The sequence below is a fragment of the Zonotrichia albicollis genome, chromosome Z (genome assembly GCF_047830755.1).
Source record: "Zonotrichia albicollis isolate bZonAlb1 chromosome Z, bZonAlb1.hap1, whole genome shotgun sequence".
In the NCBI taxonomy this organism is placed as follows: Eukaryota; Metazoa; Chordata; class Aves; order Passeriformes; family Passerellidae; genus Zonotrichia; species Zonotrichia albicollis.
The window spans coordinates 78,281,289-78,302,179 of NC_133860.1; the positions used below are offsets into that span (position 1 = coordinate 78,281,289).

The window sequence follows — 20,891 nt, forward strand, 5'->3', positions numbered from 1 at the left end:
AGGTTTTGAGTGGTTGATCTCTCCTTCAGAAGCAACACAGCGTCTCCCAAGAGATCCACTAACAGCCCAAGGGCCTTGTCGAGGGGCAGCCGGGATCGCTTTGCTGGTGAATCCTACACTGTGCTGGGTGAGCTGAACTCGTTTGCTCCGTTAGGAAAGGGCAGATCAGGCAGGAATTAGAGGGAAAGTTTGTGGTTGTTCAAGGCTGTGTACTCAGCATTGCCCTGCCTGGAGCAGTTTGTCCATGTAACACCAGAATTTTGTGTTTTCAGCTCTGCTTTGGATTACAAAGTTCTTGGTGACTGGCATTCACTGCTTTTAAACATGAATTGGTGTTAAATGTATCTCGTTGTAATGAGTGTAGCTAAATACGCTCTTATTATTCTGTTTTATGTTTATATTCTATTGTACAATTTTCTTTTTTCTTATAGTTCAGATTTCTTTGCCTTAAAATAGAGAAGACATCACTGCTACCTATTAGGAAGGCAGCACACCTTAGTAAGGTACACTCAGTTGTAATTAACTACTCTCAGCTGTAATTAAATGTATTTCTGTTGTTAGGAGACACTGCTGTTGAAAGTGGACAGCATTACTGGGAAGTGAGAGCCCAGAAGGACTGCAAATCCTACAGCGTGGGAGTAACGTACAGAAACCCGGGGAAGTTTGACCAGCTGGGAAAGACTAATTCCAGCTGGTGCATCCATATCAACAACTGGCTGCAAACCACCTTCTCAGCCAAGCATAACAACAAAGCAAAGACTCTTGATATACCTGTCCCAGACAGAATAGGAATATACTGTGACTTCGATGGAGGTAAATTTCTCCTTAGGAGATTTAGTAGAAAAGAGTTAGTTACTATTTCTGTTGAGCTGGAGCAGTCCAAGGCTGAGGAAGTGCATTACTTCCAGATGGATCCAGTCTTTCGTGACAACACAGACCCTAAGTGCTTGTCATTCCAAATGACAGAGTTCATCTGTATGACAGAGCTACTGAAATTCAGAGAAAATAGTGAATTTTCACTCTTGAGGACTGCACTTAGCATGTCCTCGAAAAGAATCAATTTTTTTGTACAAGTTAGACAGCAACTGCATCTTTATCTGTGTTTAAGCTGAATTTCAACTTGTTCTCTGTCTTTCTTTCTCTCTCTCTTTTAGGTCAGCTTTCATTTTATAATGCAAGCTCAAAGGCATTGTTACACACCTTCAGAACAAAGTTTACCCAACCATTGCTACCAGGCTTCATGGTCAGTATCTATAAAATCTTGCCATTTCTAGCACTGAATTCAGTTTTACTTGTGTGTTTTTTTTAAAGAAGGAAACTGCATGCACTTGGTTTGGCTGACTAGTAATTTTTAAAAGTGTTTAACTGTTCTCTTTTGGATTTTGTGTGGTGCTTACAGTGGCACCCCAGCAGGACTCTGCACCTGGATGTCTCAGCTGTGTAAACAGAAGTCATTAAATTTGTGTGTATGAAATTAACAGCACATTGCTGTGGCTGAGGAGCCCACTGCAATAACTGATCTGAACTGATGGAGCCCAGGATGCTCTGAGCCACCAGAGCAGGTGTCATGGGACAGAACAGCTCCCGATGCTTTCCAGTGGGAAAAAACGTCTCCACCTTCCACATCCTTAAAAGCTCAGTGGGATTTTCTTGCCAGTCAGTTCAGTGCCCTGCATAACCTTTTCTTGTCACTCCAAGATAATTGGCAACAACTTTTTGCAGTGTTGAAGGCTCAAATCTTGCCCAAAACCCACAGGGGAACGATTAGTTACTATTAGTTTTCCTTTCATTTTATTTAAGTAATTAGTTAAGCTAATTTGGGAGGCCTTTTACCTGTGTTGTAAGGTACTATCAAGTGCATCATGCTTTGGGAGCAGGGTGTGTGTAGGCCTGGGATTTTAACAGGTCTAGATTTTTTCATGGCTGTTTATTTGCCTTGCTGATCCTTTTCAGCATAAGGGGGAAAAGAGCAGCTTCAGAACTACAGGGGATACACGTGTCAGCCATTCCCTAGCATAGCAAAGGCTGACTCATGTAAATTCAGTTCCCAAGTCATCTGGGGAAACTGTTGCTTGCCAAAATTCGGGCCGTCCCTCTGCACCTCACACAGCCAGCGCCTCACAGGGTGACAGCAGCCTTACTGACAGAACAGGACAAGTGAAAATGACAAACTGCTTAATTGCAGCTCTCAAACTTATTTTTAATAATGAAAATACAGCATTCTTTCATGTGCAGAATAGTAGTTGCTGACACCTGTGCCCCTGAAGCTTCTTAATTTTTTTTTTGTAATATGTTTATGCTGACATAATTATAGCATGATTTGACAAAAATAAGTACTGCTTTGAGGCACTGGAGCATAGTGAGAGTTGCTTTTCATTGTCACTTTACTTGCTGCTGGCAACATTTGCCTTCAAAGAATTTTTCTAGTTAGGAGCAAGTGATTTGAGTGCTAGGTCTTTGTTATAAACTTAGTTATGAATCATAGTATGTGAAGCATCTTAGATTTATGGACTTAAAAATCAGCACGTCTGTGATTGTAATATTTTACAGAGAGCTGTGACAGAGGACACACAGCTGTGTTTGTGGTAGTTAATTATGGTATGGGAGGAGAGGGATGTATTTGGTTCATAATGCAGATTTTTCTCCTTTTCTCCCCCAGATCTGGTGTGGTGGCCTCACAGTGATGACTGGATTGCAGGTGCCAAGTGCTGTGAAAACTCTTCAGAAGAGTGAAAATGGATTGGGTGGTTCAACAAGCAGCCTAAATAATGTTGCCTAGTAATGTCTTGTTTAAAACTTCTGCTGCTGAATGTTTTTGTTTCTCTGTGTAGCTACTACTCACGGAAGCTTGTGAGCATTGGATTTTACTGGGTTTGCTACCTTCTGCTGTTTAGGGCCCAGGTACTGATAGTGCAAAGGTTTTGGGGCGAAAGTATTAGGAACCAGTGCAGGGAATCCAGAAAAATGTCAGAAAGCTGAACTGTTGCCTATTTAAAAAAAAAAAAAAAAAGCTAAAAGCTGTTACTATGGACTTTTCTAATACTGTATTCAAGCATTTTGTTACAGACTTGAATATTAATTTTGTTATAAATGCTATTCTTCTATGAAGAATATAGCAAATGCAATTTTTTAGCTCTCCTAATGGAAATTACTTAACTGTGTATTTAATAATTACATAATTAAATAATAATTAATGCTAGGCTTGCCATTAAAATTTGTGATTTCTGAGATGCATTTTGAAAACAGACTGATTTGCTGGCCTATCCTGGCAAAATACCACAGCAGCATGGTTTCAGAAGGATATTATAAGAATGTCTAGGCCTGGTATGAAGAAACAGTAAGAGCAGGCTGTGAATATTTCCCCTAGTGGTAGAAAATCCTCCTATTTTCCATGAGTAACTCCTTTTTAAAACCATGTGTATTGATATTGGCTCCTGTTTGTCACCATTGCATTAATTGCATTCTAATTACATTAGAAAATTACATATAGATGTTCCATTGCCTTGACCCCTGTTTGCAAGCCTAGTAAAACAGTAGTCAAATGAGTCATAGTAATGGGAGAGCTAAAAAAAGAAAAAAAAATCATGTTATATTCTTCGTGGAAAATACCAGCTTGTCAGTGGGAATTACTAGGTTATTACAGGCTTTTTCAATCTGCTTTCTTCCCTCTAATCAAGCCGAGGAGCCTATAAATAGTTTTCAGGTACACTCGTGAATCAGGTGTTTCCTAACTGAAGATTGTTTTCTGGTATCACCTGAAAACTGCTATAAATTCATGGTCCATATTGATTTGGCTCATTTGCTGCTGGGCCAATATATTTTCCTTTGTATATCCTTTAACCCACAGAACCATAAACATCTAATCGTGTTAAACCTCAGTATTACCAATGGCTCCTTTCTGTCCATCACAATTTCTCAAGAGAAGGAGAAATTCCTTGAGACACCTTCTAATAAACTGGCTATGATGTTCAGTGAAAAAGTTGAAAATTAGCAAGGAAATGTAATTACCTGTTCTGGAAAGTGTTATTTTTCTTGAGGAACCATGAAGTTGACAGGTTGGCTGAGCCCTAAATGTTTATTTTGTATCGGGAACTTGAGCATTTCTTAATTATTTGCATTGTGAACTTGTAATCTCTTTTTGCAGAGGAAAGTACAAACTAGTTCTCCCAGTTTAACTGTACCTTCTTCTGCGTGTTCTGTTGCTTGGGCTTTGGGACAAAGATACTCAGAAGTGACGTGGTTCTTGGTCAACAGTGTTTGAATCTGCTTCACACATTATCTGCAGGTGTTATTGTTATGCAAGTACTCTGTGTAAAACCTTTTCTCTTTCCATTTTACTGCAATGGACACCTGACTAGGAGTTCTTGGGGATAAATTGCTACAAACTCAGTTTTGCAGCCAGCTCTAGTCCGGGGATATGGTGCCCAGGCACCAGGACAGACTGGCACCTCCTCATCGCCATTCATCCACTTGTCGTGATCATCATGGGTGTTCAGCTGCAGTTCCCCTTCAAATTTCCCTCTGTGGAAAGAAAGGGGATGTTTACAAACAGCTAATGTGTTGTGAGAACCATGAGTATTATCCAGCCCTCCACAAGAGCATTCAAAATATGCAGTTGTTTTTTTTGTTTGTTTTTTTTTCCTCTTTTTAGCAAGTTGTAGTATAGCCTGCAAGGTGAATTTGATATCCACCGATGTAAAAATGTAAATTTCTCTTTTAACAGTTAGTTAGAGGAAAGCTTGGGAGTGTTTCATACTGTGACTTGTGACTTGCAAGTTTTGGTTTAACTCATGTCCTAGGTGAACCTTAACATGTGACATTTTACCCTTAAAAGGATGGATTTGTTATATAATAGTTTGCACAGATGTCAAATTTTTGCTGCTAACATCTAGTCCAGTTGTCTTTAGTAAATGGGGATATGAAGAATTGCCTTAAGCACTTTAGATTTTTTTTTAGACTTTTTTTTCTGGACTAGTGTCTCTCCAGCACCCATCATCATAGGAAGATGAGCGACACCACACTGCTCCCAGAGATGCTTTTTGTTGCAGTTGGTGCAGGGTTTGTGCTTGCAGCTGGACAGGGATGCCTGGAGCCTGTGGAATTACCTTTTCCTTTGGGAATCCACTTTCAGGGATTTGGAGAGGGGTGGCTCTTTGGCAGTAGATCAGATTTTTTGAAGGTCTGCAGTTCAATCCACCAGGCTTATTTACTCTGGAGCCAGTATGCATGGTGGCAAAACAGGAGTTTTCTGCTCTATGACCAAAAGGAGATACTTAATTTTTTTCTTCTTTTTAAGTACTTACTGCTGGTATTCTGAAGGTATTTTAACTCTGAAAGCCTGACTTTTGAGGAAGGAAAGGTTTTCCTTGAGGTATTAATACATCAGATGAGCATAGCTGCTGTTGTCCTGTGGAAAACTAAGAGCTGTGTTTTAACTGCAGCTAGTGATGTCAGACAGGATGATTTAAAAAAAAAAAAAAAAAAAAAAAACAAAAAAAACCTTCTGGGGATATAAATGCTTCTGCAAATACCAAACAGGCAGGACAGAGGTGGCAGGTTCATTTTTCAGAAATGCAGGAAAAGCAGAGTCGAAGCAGCTTATTTGTACACAAAAACGGGATTTTGTGTACAATTCCCGTTTCCTCACCCCTCCCACGTGTCAGATGGAGACCGGGGCAGCCACCTGGGAGCGTGTTGGGCCTGACCGTGTTTTTATTTTGAGGCGTGCGGGGTGTTGGATGGACGCTGACCGTGACTTGTGTTGATGTCGTGCTCCAGCGTCGCTATTGCTGGGTGTCCTGCGGCAGGGCCAGCCTGCCCGTGGCTTTCCTTCGGGGCGCATCCCGGTGATCCCTGGGCCGCTCCGCGGGCTCTCTGCCCGGCTCCCCCCGCCATGGAGGGGACTGGGAAGCAGGGGCGGGTGCCGTCCGCGTGTGACGCGATGTTTTGTACTAATACAGAAATCTGCAACCCTGTGTGTGTGTGTCGCTGTGTCGTTTTAACTCCGCCTCATTCTGGGGGGATTTGGGGCGGTTTTGGGGGTTCGGGGTGGGTGAGGGACCCCCGTGAGGGGGGGGGGGTACGACAGCGAGGGGGGTGTTTTACGACGGCGGGCTGCGCTTTGCGGCGTCGCTTTCCGGCCTGAAGCCGCATCGCGGTGAGGGCGGCCGGGCAGCGGCTCCCGGGGCGCCGCGGGGCTGATGCAGAAAATCAACAGGAACGTGGTGTTGGCGCTCCTCTCGCTGACCAGCCTGGTCTTCCTGCTCTTCCAGCTGTGCTACTACAAGTTCTACCTGTCGCAGAAGGTGAAAGAAGGCAGGGCGCTGCCCGCGTTTCCCTGCGCGGCGCTGTGTGGGCGGCAGTCCCGCCCCCGCCGGGTTCCCTGGAGCGGCTCCGGGGGCGGGCGGGGAGCCCAGGCCGGTGTCCGGTGCCGGGGGTACAGTCGGGGTTGGGTTCCCTGCCTGGTTTCCGAGTCACTGTGTCAGCCAGGGCCTTCCGATTTCTCCCGCAGGGAATGATGCCCCCGCCAGCTTCCAGCCACCGCGGCTTTCCACCTTCCGCTCTCGTTTATCTGTCACTTTTATTGCCTCCCAAGTCGCAGCGAGCTCTGTGAGGGCTCTGCCGGAGGGAGGCAGCATCTGCTGGGTGCAGGTTTTCCAATGGGTTTTCTATGGCGGAGAGAAATCCCAACATTTTTTTTGCAGTCGCCGTAGGGTTTTGTGACTCAGTACTCCTAAAGTGCTGGGTGTCAGTACTCGTAAAGTGCTGGTTTAAATCCTGGTTTTATACGTGGAATGCTGTTTGTACCTCTTTTTATACCTGACCGGAAACGTCCAGGCCAGTGGTTTTTTGCGACAGCAATGGAAGTCAATGTTACTGTAAATTAAATCCTCTGGTGGTTCTTAGTTTACAGTTGCAACTCCGATTCCACAAAGGAAATCCCTTTATTTTTACAGAAGAATCGTGCAGGTTTCAAAGCACCCCGGCTCATTTTTTTGGCTTTTCTTTCCTTATTAAGTGCAGGCAGAGTCAGTGACAGCTGCTGCTGCAACCTTCAACTTCTTTCCCACCGTTTCTGGTTTTTAAACAACGACTGAGAAATTCTCCTTGCTTTGGAAAAGCCAAAAAGCTGAGCCATGAGCTGCCTTGACTCTCTCACATGAAAATGCTGTCCTTAAAATTGAATTGTCTAGGATTACACCTGGAAAGACTGAGGCACAGTGTCACTGTCCCTGCCCCTGTGGTATTTGCCTGACAGAGTTTGTCATCCTCCTATTTTACATTTGCTGGCACATTGGCTTGGAAACCCGAGGCCTCACCACTCAATGCTTGCATGTTTGGAGGTTCCTGAGGCTTGGGTTGTCCTTCTAAATATATTTAAAATATATTTAAGCCACAGCAGTTGTTTATGATTTCACATTCAGCACTGTAGCTGGGTAACCAGAGGCATAACTCCATTATCCATGAAGTGGATGTCATGTTAGGAAAACAAGGATTCAACTGAAACTTTGGGGGTTTTATCTTCTTTCTTCCTTCCCTTCGTTTTGTTTTGTTTTGGGTTTGTTTTTTTGTTGGTTTTTTTTTTTTTTATAGAATGGAGCAGCTTTTTCCAAAGGCCGAGGAAGCCAGTCAGGCCAAGACAGCACAAGATGGGTATGTACAGTGGCACTGGTTCATGCAGCTCTTCCACAAGTCTCAGAACTCGCTTGGAACTGCAAATCCAGGGTCCAGCTCTCACTCTTCCCACTCTTCACTGGGCGCTTTGTGCTTTGAAGGAGGAAGAGATACACTTTGTAACTTTGCTCAGTAAATACAGTATCAAAACATCACTGTAAAGTAAAACTGAGAAACAGTTACAGCTTCACAGCCTTTGCCTATGCAGTGCTTCCCTATATTGTTAATGTTTCAGGAAGAAACACTTTTTCTTTCTGAGACAGAAGTGTTGATCCAGGGTTTTGTGTCCTTTCAGGCTGGGTGTCGGACAGATTGGCTGCTTTGCCATGCAGCTTCTTTGCTGCTCTGAGAAGCTCCTGGCTCACACAACCATGCTTTGCCCACTCCAGGTGTTTAACCTGCTGGTCACTGTTCTGTTACCTGCTTGTGCTGGGTTGTAAAGCTCTTCCCAAGCAGGAAAATGTCAATTTCAGCATTCCAGCCCTCATGACCAGTGCTGGGAGTGCTCTTAGGTGGTTGAAATGGGATATTTGTTGTGCCTTGCAAGATTGAATGCAACCAAAAGCGCCCACCCTGGGGAATCAGAAGGTCCCCTGTCATATTTGTAGTTGGGGTTTGTTTGGAAACAGTTTTGCAGAAGACTTTTTGTTAACTGATCTCCCAGTGGAAAAGCAGCACAGATGGTTAAGGAGAGGGATGTGCTGGGAGCTGGCTGCCTTTTGGTTTGGATGCAACATGATAACGTTGCTAATTAGCAGAATGGCCATTTAAAGGCCTGGTTTCTGCTGAGCAAGAGGGAAGGTGCTCTGGCTAGGAGCTGTCCCTGGAGAAAATCCAGACCAACTGCTCTGTGCACTGCTTGCTCGTGCCAGGAGTGCCTTGCTATTCTTGGAGGTGACACCCCTTGGAGCTGCCTACCCGGTGTGAGGTGTCACAGAGCTCTCCTAAAGGTTCAACTTGCTCTTCTGAGATCAGTGAGAAAGGATGTGCCATGATCCTGCCACCTGCTGCACTTCAGCCTTTCCTTAAAGTCCATGCAGTGGTGTGTCCAAAATATTAAATTTGAACACATTTCTCTTGATGACTTAACATCAAGGCCATGTTTTTCTGCCATTATTTGTGGGGTTTTTAACTTATTTATGTTTCAGCTGAAAGCATCTGTTTTTCTGGAGTAGTGATGGATTGGGAAGGTGGATACTTTTGCACAGACTTCTTTTCCTGTTCATCCTTCTGGTGGGCCAGTTTTAGTCACAGAAGTAATATGAGCACATCGCTCAGCTTTCAGCTTTGTGTAGCTGAAATCACTGTGGGGGTGGCCTTGCTTGTGCCTGTACCACACAGGTAATGCTGCTGCCAAAACTCTGTTATTGACCCACTTCCTGAGCTCATGTTTTCACATCTCCCTGGAGCCAGAGCTTTAAAATCATTAAATGAAAATGTTACAGTTGAATACATTTAAGTGGCAGGGTGACTGTGGCTGCTCTAAGTGGTTTCTGTGTGCCACTGACATTTAAATGTGCTTGATTACTGTTCTCCACTGAGTCAGGTTAATAACCCCTTGCATTAGGCACAGAACATTCTTGCTGCAGCTTTTTTACTCCTTATGCAACCTTGAGTGCCCTGGGAAGACCAGAATCCAAATTCTGTCTGGCATTTGCATCCCTCCTTCTCACTCAGCCTCACAGCTGTTTGTGGAAGTGAAGTGTACACTCAGAGGATGTATTTGGGGGTTAAGATTTCCTTCTTTCAGTGGGTTGGGGTGTCTTTCTGTCAAAGAGTTTTAATGCAAAGATGGTCTTTCTGTCCTCTGTCAAACAGCACGTGGTTAGGAAGTTCCTGGGATTACTATCCAGTCACAATATTCCAGTGTATTTGATTGATCCTTTGATTCTGGGACTGGTTAATAAAGACATTGAGCAGATCAGAAGCTCTCCCGATGGCCCCAGCCCAGAATGCAAATACTTCTGTGCTCCAAGAGACTTCACCACCTTTGCTCTACTAGACAAAACATGGAAACATGATGTAAGTGCATGTTTTCTGTTCACATTTGTGCATTTTAATGCATTCTTTGATGTTGTCACTTAATGTTTGAATGTTTGTATCTGAATTCATGTGGTGGTGATATTGTAGGCAGAGGAAACTTTGTTTGAAAGTAAAAGTTGCCCATTTACTAGCCTAGACACATTAGGAGTAATTTGTAGCTGAAACTTTTTAGAAGCTGTCTGCAATATTAAGAAAAACACTGGTAGCCAGAGTCTACCAAAAGGAAAGAAAGAAGGTCTGTTAGAAAGGAAGAAGGAGAACCTGGAGCCTGTAATGTAGGTACATCTGTTATAAATCTGGAGTTTGGGAACTCATCAAGAAGAAAATGCAGTTATTGATGTGACAATTACCATAGTCTGCTAATTTACATTTCTTTTAGCACATCTTTGTAATGAATACCATTTCACTTCATGTATTGCTGATACTTAATGGTGTCTCTGCTTCTCTGTAATGTTAGGACACTTTTAATGGCTGTGTTAAAAATAGAGGTGTAGCATATGAGAAAGGACAATTTTAAATTCAATATTATTTCATCAATTAAGTGTAACCAGGAAATATTTATTAGATTAATTTCCACAGACTAAAAATACCAGTGACAAACAGGTTTTTTTTTCTTTTTTTCCTTTTTTAAATTTTATGTTTTTAAATTGTAAAATTTTATTTTATTAGAAAGAGCAGAAGGCACTGAAATGATCAGTGACTATTTCACTGAAGAACTCGAGTGAAGAAGGGTGTCACTCTGGGCCTGATCAGGCAGCTGTTTTACCCACAGGTGTGAAGGAATTCCAGAAGCTAAGAGTAAAGTTGTATGGCAGCACACTGAGATAAATCCATTTTCCCCTTGCTTTGTGTCTCAGTGATAATTTCTGTATCATTCAGGGGAGAAGCTGATATGCTCATACAGAACATTTCAAGTGGGGAAATTGAAGGGCTCTTCAGGTGCTGATTGGTTTGTTGTTTTTTTTTTTTTTTTTTTTTTTTTTAATCAGCCAGAATTTAATTCCCTTTGTTTGTAGAAATATGAAATCCTGTTACTTGAGGCCAGTGGTCAGTGTTTGGTGAGATTTTTATTTGCCCCACAAAAGAAGGTTTTGGGCTAATCAGTTTTGTGTTATTATTCAAGGACTTAGGAACACCAAATTCTGCAGAAGAACAGTTTTAGAGAATAGTTTCAGAGTGCAGGGTAGGGTGCCATGGCAAGGAACAAACCTAATCCAAACATGGCTTACAACATTAATTTGCTGTTTCATTTTGTAGTTTGAGAGACAGAATTTAAGACAAGGAGAAAAGTTGGTTGGAATTGCTTGTGACTGCTGGTCTTCAAGCTCTTAGAGATTTTTGATTAATTTGTGCTTAAGCCTGATTAAAAAATGAAATGAGGAATGGTGTGTGTTAGTAATAAGCATTCAGCTTCCAGTTTTGGTTTCTCTAATCTTTAGCCTGCTCTGCCTCCTGTGTTCCTCATTTTCAGGTGGGCCTGTTTAGAGCTGCTGAGAAGATGGGGTTCCAGTGGCTGAAGATTATAAACAAGGACCCCCGCTTGGATGGGATGGATGACCTGTCTGGGATGGAAATCCCTTTGCACTACATATTCAAACTGGCATCCCATGCCATTCACCTGGTGGTCTTCTATGAGAGGAGTGGCAATTTCCTCTGGCACGGACCCCTGAGGCTCAAGCAACACATGGACAGAAAGTTTGTGCCTTTCCGGAAACTCCACTTTGGCCACTACCCTGGGGCCTATGAAAAGTGAGTTCACCACAGGGGAAGGAGAAAGCCACCATGGCACTCCCAAAATTCCTTCCTCTGTGTGTAAAACTAATCCCTTTCCTGTAGTCAGGTCCCAAGATTCTGAGAGTCAGACCCCCAAGCTGAGAGTCAGACCCCCAAAGTGCAGGCTTTGAGAACATAGTTTCTGAGAAAATGAGAAAAATATTGAGGTATTTCACACATCAAAATAAATCTCTTTAACTTTTTCCATTAATTTGACCCCTTCCCTTTATCCTTTTAAAGCATGGAATGTGTATGAGTTATGTGCCTAAATGTTCAAAGGAAACTGTGTAAGCTGTTAAATAATCTCTGTTCCATCATTATGAAGGCTGAATGGTTTTTAATTTTTAAAAGCAAGTAGTTCCAGAGTAAAATTTGATTCTGAAGTCCATCCTGTAACACTTAGACAACCAAACAGCCTAAATTTTGATGCCCTGAACAACATCTCTGAACAAATTCAAGTCATAAGTCAGTAAAGGAATCAGTGATCTGACAAACCAGCTTGGGGTTTGGAGGTGTAGGAATTCTTTTTAAACAAAGTTTTGGAATGTATGGAGAATTTGCTGAAGCTCTTGTTGCTTTTTTTCATTTAAAATTGGTTTGGCCTGTATTTGGACAGAGGGATCACTGCCAGTAGTGCATTAAGAATATAACCTGAGTTAAAGGATAAAGTGCCATGTGATTTGTAATGAAATTAAACAGAGTAATATATTATCTCTCTTTCCATGCAGGCCAGAACTTCTGCTTGTTTCCATTGATGACTTAAAAGTTCAAATTCCAAAAAATCCGTCCAGTTTTCTAGAGGAGATGTCCCACTCTAGATTTCTTGAATGTAGGTACAGAGAAGCTCGGGCTTTCTTTCAGGTTAGTGGTAACTGGGTGGTGTCTCTGAGATGAAATGTGTGTTTTCACTGATTGACCCAAACCTAAGAACAGTTAACTCTTTTTTTTTTTTTTTACTTAAACAGGACTGTTCACATGCACACAGCTAAATACAAAATTTGTTCTCATTCCACAGAGTGGAATATGGTGATGAAATCAAAACCTTACCTGAAGATCATGGCCTTTTTTTGGTTTTTTACTTTTAAGCACTTTTTTTTTCCAAGAGGGAACGAACATATCCATAGTTCTTACACACCCTTACTGTTAAATGGATCTTATGTAAATAAAAATAAGTGGTTTTATTAGAGACACAAATAAAACTTGTGTCTTAATGGCTGAAAACTTTCCTTATAACAGTCCTTGAAGTTTTGAGAAATGTTTAATTTTAGATGTTTTGAACCATGTCCTGCAGTTCCATGTTCCTCATTTACCTGAAATGGTCACATTCCAAAGTGACTGATTTAATTGCTTTTCTGACTGTGTAAGCTAATGTTTTCAGAGCATTGTTTTTAGAATTTTGCTACTTGATTTAGCAGATAGAAATGTTTCTGCTGTAGTGTGGGGGGCATTTTGTCCTAACTTGGAAAGGACATGAGTTACAAAGTGATCAAAAGTTCACAGTTAAGAGTACAGAGTCAGAGTCAGACCACTGAATCTGAGCCATCTCTGAGTTCATGCAAGGGGGACAAGGGCACTGGAGGCTCCAGTCTGCACTCATTCAGGTGTTGAGGAAAGGGAGGACCCCTCCTGTTTGCTCTAGCAGGCTGTAGATCCTAGTTTGGGTAGCAGGAGGGTCACAAGGACATCCATGTGTTATCCCTTCACGTGTGGAAGACAAAAATGTTATCCACTTCAGCCTCCAGGCAGAAATCACCACAGGCAGAGACAATGTGCTCCTAAATGTTTATTGAACTTTGCTGGAGCTTTAACACTGAGACAAGCAGCTGGCACCTGTTTGGAAAAATTAATTTTGGCTGCTTGATGCCCAAGAGCTCTTACAGAAATCCATCACAAAGCCCAGTGGTTGTTCCTTTGTTAGAACTGGTAATGTTTGCCCAGCCTCCTGTGTTGGTTTTGGCTTTGCATGGGTGGCAGACCTTGCCACAGTTCTGTCTGGAAGATTTTCGTGTTCACACCGTTTCTCCTTGCCAGCTCTCCTTAAAACTCAACACCCAATTCTGACACTTGGTGGCGCCAAATAAATTAATCATAGAGTTCTGGAGGTTGGAAAAGCCTCGATGTGCTGGCAGACACTGGTTCTGTCCCTGTGCTCTCCTTGGACTCCAGGAATTGACTTCAGCATGTGCAGAACAAGGGCTCACCCGTGCTGCTGCCAGCTGCTGAGAATCAGAGTCTAATACATATTTTCTTATTGTAATCTACTGTGAATTTTCATTTTGTGGTTAGGAAAAAAAAGGAAGGTTGATGAGTCAGTGATTTAATTTCCACTCTGTAATTCCAGTGCATGTTCTGAACATGGACTATATATGTAAAAAAGATATTGGTCCAGGTATTAGTTAAGTAAATTTTTAATGCTATTTTTCCCTAGGATGCCGAAAAAATGAAGGGACAGGTTTACTGTCCGACAGTAACTAGCTTACTCTTGCCTTCCAGCTGTATCCTGATGATTCCTCTCTTGATGCAGTGGAATTCAGGAAAAAGGCAAAATCCTTGCTTCATCTGGCTGCCCTGACACTGAAAAACTTGGGAGTGAAGTTCTGGCTGAGCAGCGGAACATGTCTTGGTAAAAACTTGTGTTGTGTTGCATTTTTAAACTCACCTGCAACTTTAAACACTTCATCCTCCACTTCTTGTGATGTCAGCAGAGGCCAAAAGTACTGGGTTGGAAGGTAATAACTGTATTGCAGTAGGACTTTTCTTCTCCTGAAAAAAAGCTTTTTCTTTAGAAACCTGAGCAGCAGAGCTGCTGGGCAGATTTCCAGTGTAGCATTTAGTGTTGCTAGCAATTACCTGTCTTGTGTTCATCCCTGCTAGGAAGTAATCAACAGTTCCCTAAGTTGTGTGACTTGGAATTCACTGAAGTGCCAGTTGGAAAACACAGTGATGAGCACATTGTTCTGCTGTCCAAGTACACTCTAAGCCTGTTTTTCTTCCCATGCAATTGGATGCTTGTCACTGACTTCTAAAATGCAGTTTACACTAATTTATTTTCTTTCAAAACAAACTTTTAATAAAATTGCAATCCATTGGAGTAGGTAATGCAAGTTTTCAGTTCTGCTGAAGGTACAAGTGTCTTATCATTGGTGGGGACTCTTTGTGAAGACTTATACGTTCACATTTGCCATGTATTTATTTAATAGTAGGGAATATAATTTTCTGAATGAACAGTTACTAAAAGATGGCTTAATGAAACAGATAAAAGAATGTCCCACTTTGTGTCTTTCTGCTTTGCAGTGGTGATTGAAAGATGATTAACATCTTGGATGCAGTGTAAAACAATAGTTGCAAATCAGAAGCACAGCTGTGGCCCTGTAGCTGTTAACTGCTGATTAGATTTGGTCCCACATAAAGAACTTTTTTATTTTTTTATGCATTTAAATTAGGAAACTGAAGATACATTATCTTTGTTTTTTCTCAAATTCTTGGCTTTCTGAAGGGAGAGAGATGGCTATAAGTGCAGTAATACTTGTTTCCTTTGATGTGGTTCATCCCATACTAAAAAAAGTCAGAAGTCTTGTTTATGGCCTCAAAAGTCAAAGACTTTTACCTGCTGATCTTAGGGCAGTTCATTTTTCTGTTGCTTTGTTTCTATTAAATTCACGTTCCTGAATTAACTAATTTGGGATTTTTCTGCTTTATTTTCTTCCCCCTCAGGCTGGTTTAGGCAGTGCAATGTCATTCCTCACAGCAAAGATGTGGATTTGGGAATCTTTATAAGGGACTACAAAGCAGATATCATTCCAGCCTTTCAGAAAGCAGGCTTGCCACTGAAGCACAAATTTGGCAAGGTACATAGAAAATTAACATTTTACTTCATGTGTGTGTTTCTGTAGATTTGTAACTTTGACTTCAGTTGCAGAAGTGCTTGATATTAAAAATAATGCAGAGTTGAATAGTCAGTTAGAATAGAAATATATCTGTATATCTAAAGAAAATGAATTTGTTTTCTGCTGGCATAAGTTGCTTTGTATTTCTATGTGTATATACAGTGTGTATTTTTGTATTCCAGGTGGAAGACAGCTTGGAACTCTCTTTTCAAGGAGAAGGTGATGTGAAACTTGACATTTTTTTCTTCTATGAAGAGGATGACCACGTATGGAATGGAGGAACTCAGGCCAAATCGGGCAAGAAATTTAAGTAAGAACTGGATTTGTACCACTAGCAGGAAAGAAATTGAACAAGATAGTGTTTGCTGATGGCATTTTGTGTGCTGTTGCCTGGCAAAGCCTGTGCTCTTTGTGGAAATGTGGATGTCAGAGGGGAATCAGTGGAGATTCTGCACTCTGAGACCAGTGAAGCAGAGAGAGAACAGTCCTGTGCCTTGCTAGAGAGTAAATGTCAGATCTCTTGTGAAATCAAAAGCAGGGCTGGCATGTCATATATCAAGCAGATCTTATCAGACTGTGACAGGCCCCCAGTTACATAAGCACCCTAGATGAGAAAAAAATCTCTAAAACAGTGTTCATTGCACAATCTAATTTTGTAGTAGAACATTAATCCTTAGGCATCTGTCTTGATGAGGAGGTATTATGGCAAAAAGCCTCAACTCTCTTTGCACAGAAAAGCCCACAATTTGGGATTTTGAGGTAGCAGTTTGGAATACTGGGTTGTGACAGCAACACAGACAATTCCTGCAGGCCGTAATATTCATGTTCTCAAAATGGAATTTTGAATAGGATCCTCTGTTTCTTGTTCCACACCTTTCAGTATTCAGCAATGATTTAATAATTTAATTTAATAACTTAATCCAAATCAATTTAGCAAACTGAATATGGGTTTTGATAATTAGATTTATTTCTTTCAAGCACATTCCTTCCCTCAGAAGGAGATTGCTGCAGACTAGTTGAAAACCTTGTAGACTTCTATAGGATTGCATTATCTTTCATATTTTGCCTGAAATATATTTGTTTGTATTTAGCTAATGGGAATTTAGTGAACACTGTCATCCAGTTGGAGATAATGTCCAAATTCTTGTCTTAGTTATCTTTGTTCTGAAGTGATAAATAAAGACTGGGAACGATATTTTGATAACCAGCTTCAAAAGGCACATTTAGAAATAGACAAAAGAAAGAGGTTTGCTATCCAGCATATTTTCTGTGGGAATATTCTGTGGAATATCCCCACAGAAAATGTGCTATATAGCAAAGTATTTTTTTTTTCAGAACATAGCAGCAGTTCCAGTTTTCATGTGTGGTGCATTCTGAAGAGCAAGCTGACCAATAAATTCCTTTCCTCCTCTTTGTGCTTTTGTTGCATCTAAATTACAGTAGCTGTTTCCATGCCAATGGAGTTGACACTGCTCCTTCAAAATTCCATCAAACCTTTGATATTTGAGAGATGTTTTTCCCCTGTTTTTTGATAATGACTGGTCCAAGACATGAGAATAGCAGGTCACTGTGACCCTGTGCTGCACTCCAGGTTTTGTATCTTTGGAAATTACAGCTCTTTTGGAACTCCATCTTCCACAAAACTCTTTCCTTTTCTTGTAGCCCTGTAATTATTTTTGGTGGTAGCTTATTAAAAGTTCCAATATAGCTTTCTTGTTCAGTAATAACTTTGCTTAGGGAAGCCAAGCTTTTAATTCTGAGCTGGTGTTTCTTAGTTTAGTACACACAGAAAAGGACCAGGAAAACTGCTTGTTTACCACCATAAAGGCCCTGAGCCATGAATTGTAGCTGTTCAGAATCCTTAGCCAAGTAATTCCAGACGTGTTATTCCAAATACACACTCAAAAAGAGAAAAGAGGCCCAGCTTTTGTTACTGTGAGATGTGAGAGTACTTGGCATGCTTAATCTGACTATGTACAACACCAGAATCACACTCAATTTTGCTTAATCTCCAGCCCTGTCAGAATTTTGGTGGAAGGCAAAAGTGAGGAGGTCAGTCAGAAGAGAAGTGATTGTTTGCTCATGCTGAATCCTAAATCTACTCTCACAGTTTTAAAGGAATTATAGTGTCAGAGGAGATGCTGATTGCTACTGGGTCATCACAGAGAAGGGTGGAAGTTCTTTTCTAAGATTAAAACTGAAAGGTAGAAGGTATTTTCTTCAGAAAGCTAAATATTTGCACAGGCATACTTTCTATACATCTAAATTAGAGGGTGGAGAGCTAGAGCGTTTCTCATTGAGTCCCTAAAATATTTCTCACAATCATGTTTAGCCTCTGTTTCCTTGGAGAGCTGGTTTCTAACCCTCACAGTCTGGCTGTGTGGTTTGCTTTTCCATGTGCACAAACATTTCCTCAGCATTCCTGACACAAACATGTGCATCCTCCTGATACTGTCTTGGAGTTGCAGCAATTGAGGCTTCTTCTTTGTTTGCAAATTGAATATTGGACAGTTGCAATCTCCAGCAGGGAATGGGTATCTACAAAAACTGAGTCTGGGAATCAAATCCACACTGTTTGCTTTAGTCCTTAAAGTGAGCTAATTCTGTAGGTTTTTGACAAAGAGGACTTTGTGTAAGAGTTTAGTTTAATTAGCAGTCTCTGGATATATAGCCAAAAATTGCTTGATCACTTTGTTCTTTCCTTCCACTTAAAGCATGAAGCACAATTGCTTTATTTTCTCATATTGTTTGCTGAGAGCTTAGAAATTAAATTACCTTCATGCTTGCAAGAAGATGGAGGGGGCAGTTCTAGTTCATCACGCAAATGTACAAACCTTCTTTAAAAGGACAAAGTGCTTATGGTTTCATTTTAACCTGTGAAAAGGAATTTTAGGATCACTTTTTTAAAAAATTCTTTTTGTGTGGAAGTTTTCAGAACTTCAGAAGTGGGAATGATCCTCTGCAGGAATAGTGGGTAGACGTTGGTATTGTTTGACACCTCGACTTGATAGGATGTTGTTCTGGAAATTTACCTGTGAGCTGCCACTCCTGTAAGCACGCAGTGCTTTCTAAAAGGGGTAATAATTAAATCTCATTTGTAACAGGCAAAGCAGAGGCAGGGACAAACCTATAGGTGGCAGAATGATGTGAGCACAAGCAACAAAACAATTAGAAAGGCTCCGTCCTAAGTACATGAAGCAAATGTTCACCAGTTACTGTTGATAACACCCTTGTCCAGTGTGTAAGAGAAAAAACAGCATAAATGTAACACAGCCACTTGCTGCAGTTGCTTGCTTTCTCCTTGAACTTACTTGGAGGTGCATTCTGGCCCTTTGTCAGTGACCACACCCTTTTGTTCTGGCACAGGTATCTCTTTCCCAAGTTTACTCTGTGCTGGACTGAGTTTGTGGAGCTCAAGGTCCACGTGCCCTGCGAAACCCTGCAGTACGTGGAGGCCAACTACGGCCCGGAGTGGAAGGTGCCTGTGAAGAGCTGGGACTGGAAGAGCTCACCCTTCAACGTGCAGGACAACGGGATCTGGCCTATTGATGAGTGGGACAATGTCATCCAAATCTACTGAGCCCTGTCTGCTGACAGAGCCTGTCCCCAGCACTGTCAGTGTGTGATTTCCCAGTGCCCAAAGGCATTGACATTCATTTCCTTTGTAATGCCCCACGAGTTTCCTGAGGAGGCATTTTCCTCCCTTTGCTTAACAGGTGTTTCCTTCACCTTCATCGTGCTTTTTCCACCTGATTAAAGGAGAAGATGAGGGAAGGAAAGCTGAAAGAAAAGCTGCACAAAGGGAGTAGAGAGGACTGCAGTGGACTTACGGGCAGTTGACTGTTTAAATGTGAACAGTGGCCAGGTGGCTTTGACTTCCCTGGGATCATCAAAACCTTCAGACTGTTCAGTTCTCAAGCTTGAGAGAAGGTTAGGATGGGAAAATCTCAGAGAAGTTCCTCTTTTTCCAAAGGAGATGTGTGACTGTTTAACTTCAAAACACCAGAGTTACTAGTATTTCAAATATGCTTGATTTGAGACTGGTACATCCCTACCATGAGCAAGGGGTTGCTCGTGGGAGTGGAATGTTTCTGTGGCACAGAACCTGTGTGACCACCTGCTTTACATCCAGGAGGTATCTGGTGATGGTGTAACACTAAGTGAATGGAAGGAGAAACCATTGACACTGGACATTTTTCAATTTGTCCTTCCTAAAGAATGTGAAGGTGCATGCTGCTGGGATGGCTTCCCCATGAAAAGAAATAAAATTCTGGTTTTAATGTCCCAGTCTGTGTGTTCTCCCTGAAAAATGTTTTACTGTTTTTTAGCAAATCACAGCTATTCCTGCTTTCCTGCAAGTAGATAGAAATGGGGGGTTATTCACAGTTTTCTGTTCCACAGAACAGAGGCTTCTCTTTAAGGGAAAGGAGAAATGTGTACAAATACCAACTGTTCCATCAAATTTGCAGCAGCAATCCTGCCAGTCCTCTCAGTTTCAGTTTCTCCTGTCACTGAAACATTGGAGTAAATTGTTCAGCTTCTGACAACAACTTGTCAGGCTGGCTCTTCAATTGGATGGTAACTTGTTCTGCCTGGTTAAGAAGAGAGATGAAAAATCCTGCTAACACCACTCACTTGCTAAAGTAACCATGACATGATAAAGGATAACTTCTCAGGTAGAATTTTTTTTGTACCTTTTCCTTAAAATGGAAAAAAAAAAAAGAAAAAAAGTGAATGTCCTTGTGGTTTTCATGTTCATAACTCTGTTGTCCTGAACTTCTTGGTGTAATAACATGCAGTGAGTCTGTGAGTTTCTCAGATGTGATAAATGTTTAAGAGTGAAAGAAAAGATGCTCTCAGAAAATTATAATCTGTCAAATTTTTGACTTTGTAGATGAAAAGACTAATGAAAAAAAAATGCATGTCCCTGAAAGGGAGGATGTCTTGAGTAGTTGATTATACCTGTAAGGTATTCTTCAGGTTAAAATGTTTTCTTTTCAGAAGATACAAGTGTATATTTAACACTGATTAAAAGGAGAGTCTAATTTGCAACTTGAGCTGCTGTTTCATCCTTTGTTTTGTCATCTTGGGCAGCATTTAACACACTTCATTGCAGTTACCATGACATAATGCATGGAGGAAAATCCTGAAATGTTTCTTACTCTGCTTATTGACTCCTTGTCTTTGAGCATTTATCTTTTAATAAAGATACTTGGATACAGCAAAGATGCTCTGAATAAGGCAGAAGCCTACATGTAGGAGAAAGGATCCTTCAGTTGCACAGAGGATTGCACACTGCACATCTCCTGTCACTCTCTTGCCGTGCTCTGGCAGAGATTTCCTGCTTGGATGCAGACTGGGTGCCCAGGAGTGGTGTGAACATCATGGAACTGCTGCTCTTTGAGGGCACATCATGAGGCTGAAGCCTTGGCATTCCCACAGAAACAGCCTGATTGAGGTGTCCTTCCTCTTGGGTTCTCCTGAATTGCCTCATCTGAAATGGATTCTTAATTC

At 41.5% G+C, this 20,891-nt stretch overlaps 2 protein-coding genes across 4 annotated transcripts in view; both read left to right on the forward strand.

The window, feature by feature from the left end:
• The window catches only part of FSD1L (fibronectin type III and SPRY domain containing 1 like), a 37,213-nt gene extending 34,161 nt beyond the window's left edge, over positions 1-3,052 (forward strand). For 2 of the 3 annotated variants that reach the window (XM_005491353.4, XM_005491355.4), the window contains 4 exons: positions 30-127; positions 562-813; positions 1,155-1,243; positions 2,660-3,052. In XM_005491353.4, coding sequence (XP_005491410.1) covers positions 30-127; positions 562-813; positions 1,155-1,243; positions 2,660-2,779 — 559 coding nt within the window. In that variant the 3' untranslated portion in view covers positions 2,780-3,052. The remainder of the gene's footprint in view (positions 1-29; positions 128-561; positions 814-1,154; positions 1,244-2,659) is intronic. The other variant, XM_005491356.4, reaches the window with a different exon arrangement.
• A 3,055-nt stretch (positions 3,053-6,107) lies between these two features.
• On the forward strand, positions 6,108-20,140 carry FKTN (fukutin). The gene is made up of 9 exons (XM_005491357.2): positions 6,108-6,305; positions 7,594-7,653; positions 9,493-9,696; positions 11,189-11,466; positions 12,219-12,351; positions 13,984-14,113; positions 15,205-15,338; positions 15,560-15,687; positions 18,744-20,140. The coding sequence occupies exons 1-9, from the start codon at positions 6,201-6,203 to the stop codon at positions 18,955-18,957; spliced, it is 1,386 nt and encodes a 461-aa protein (XP_005491414.1). The 5' UTR covers positions 6,108-6,200; the 3' UTR covers positions 18,958-20,140.
• The last annotated feature ends 751 nt before the right edge of the window (positions 20,141-20,891 follow it).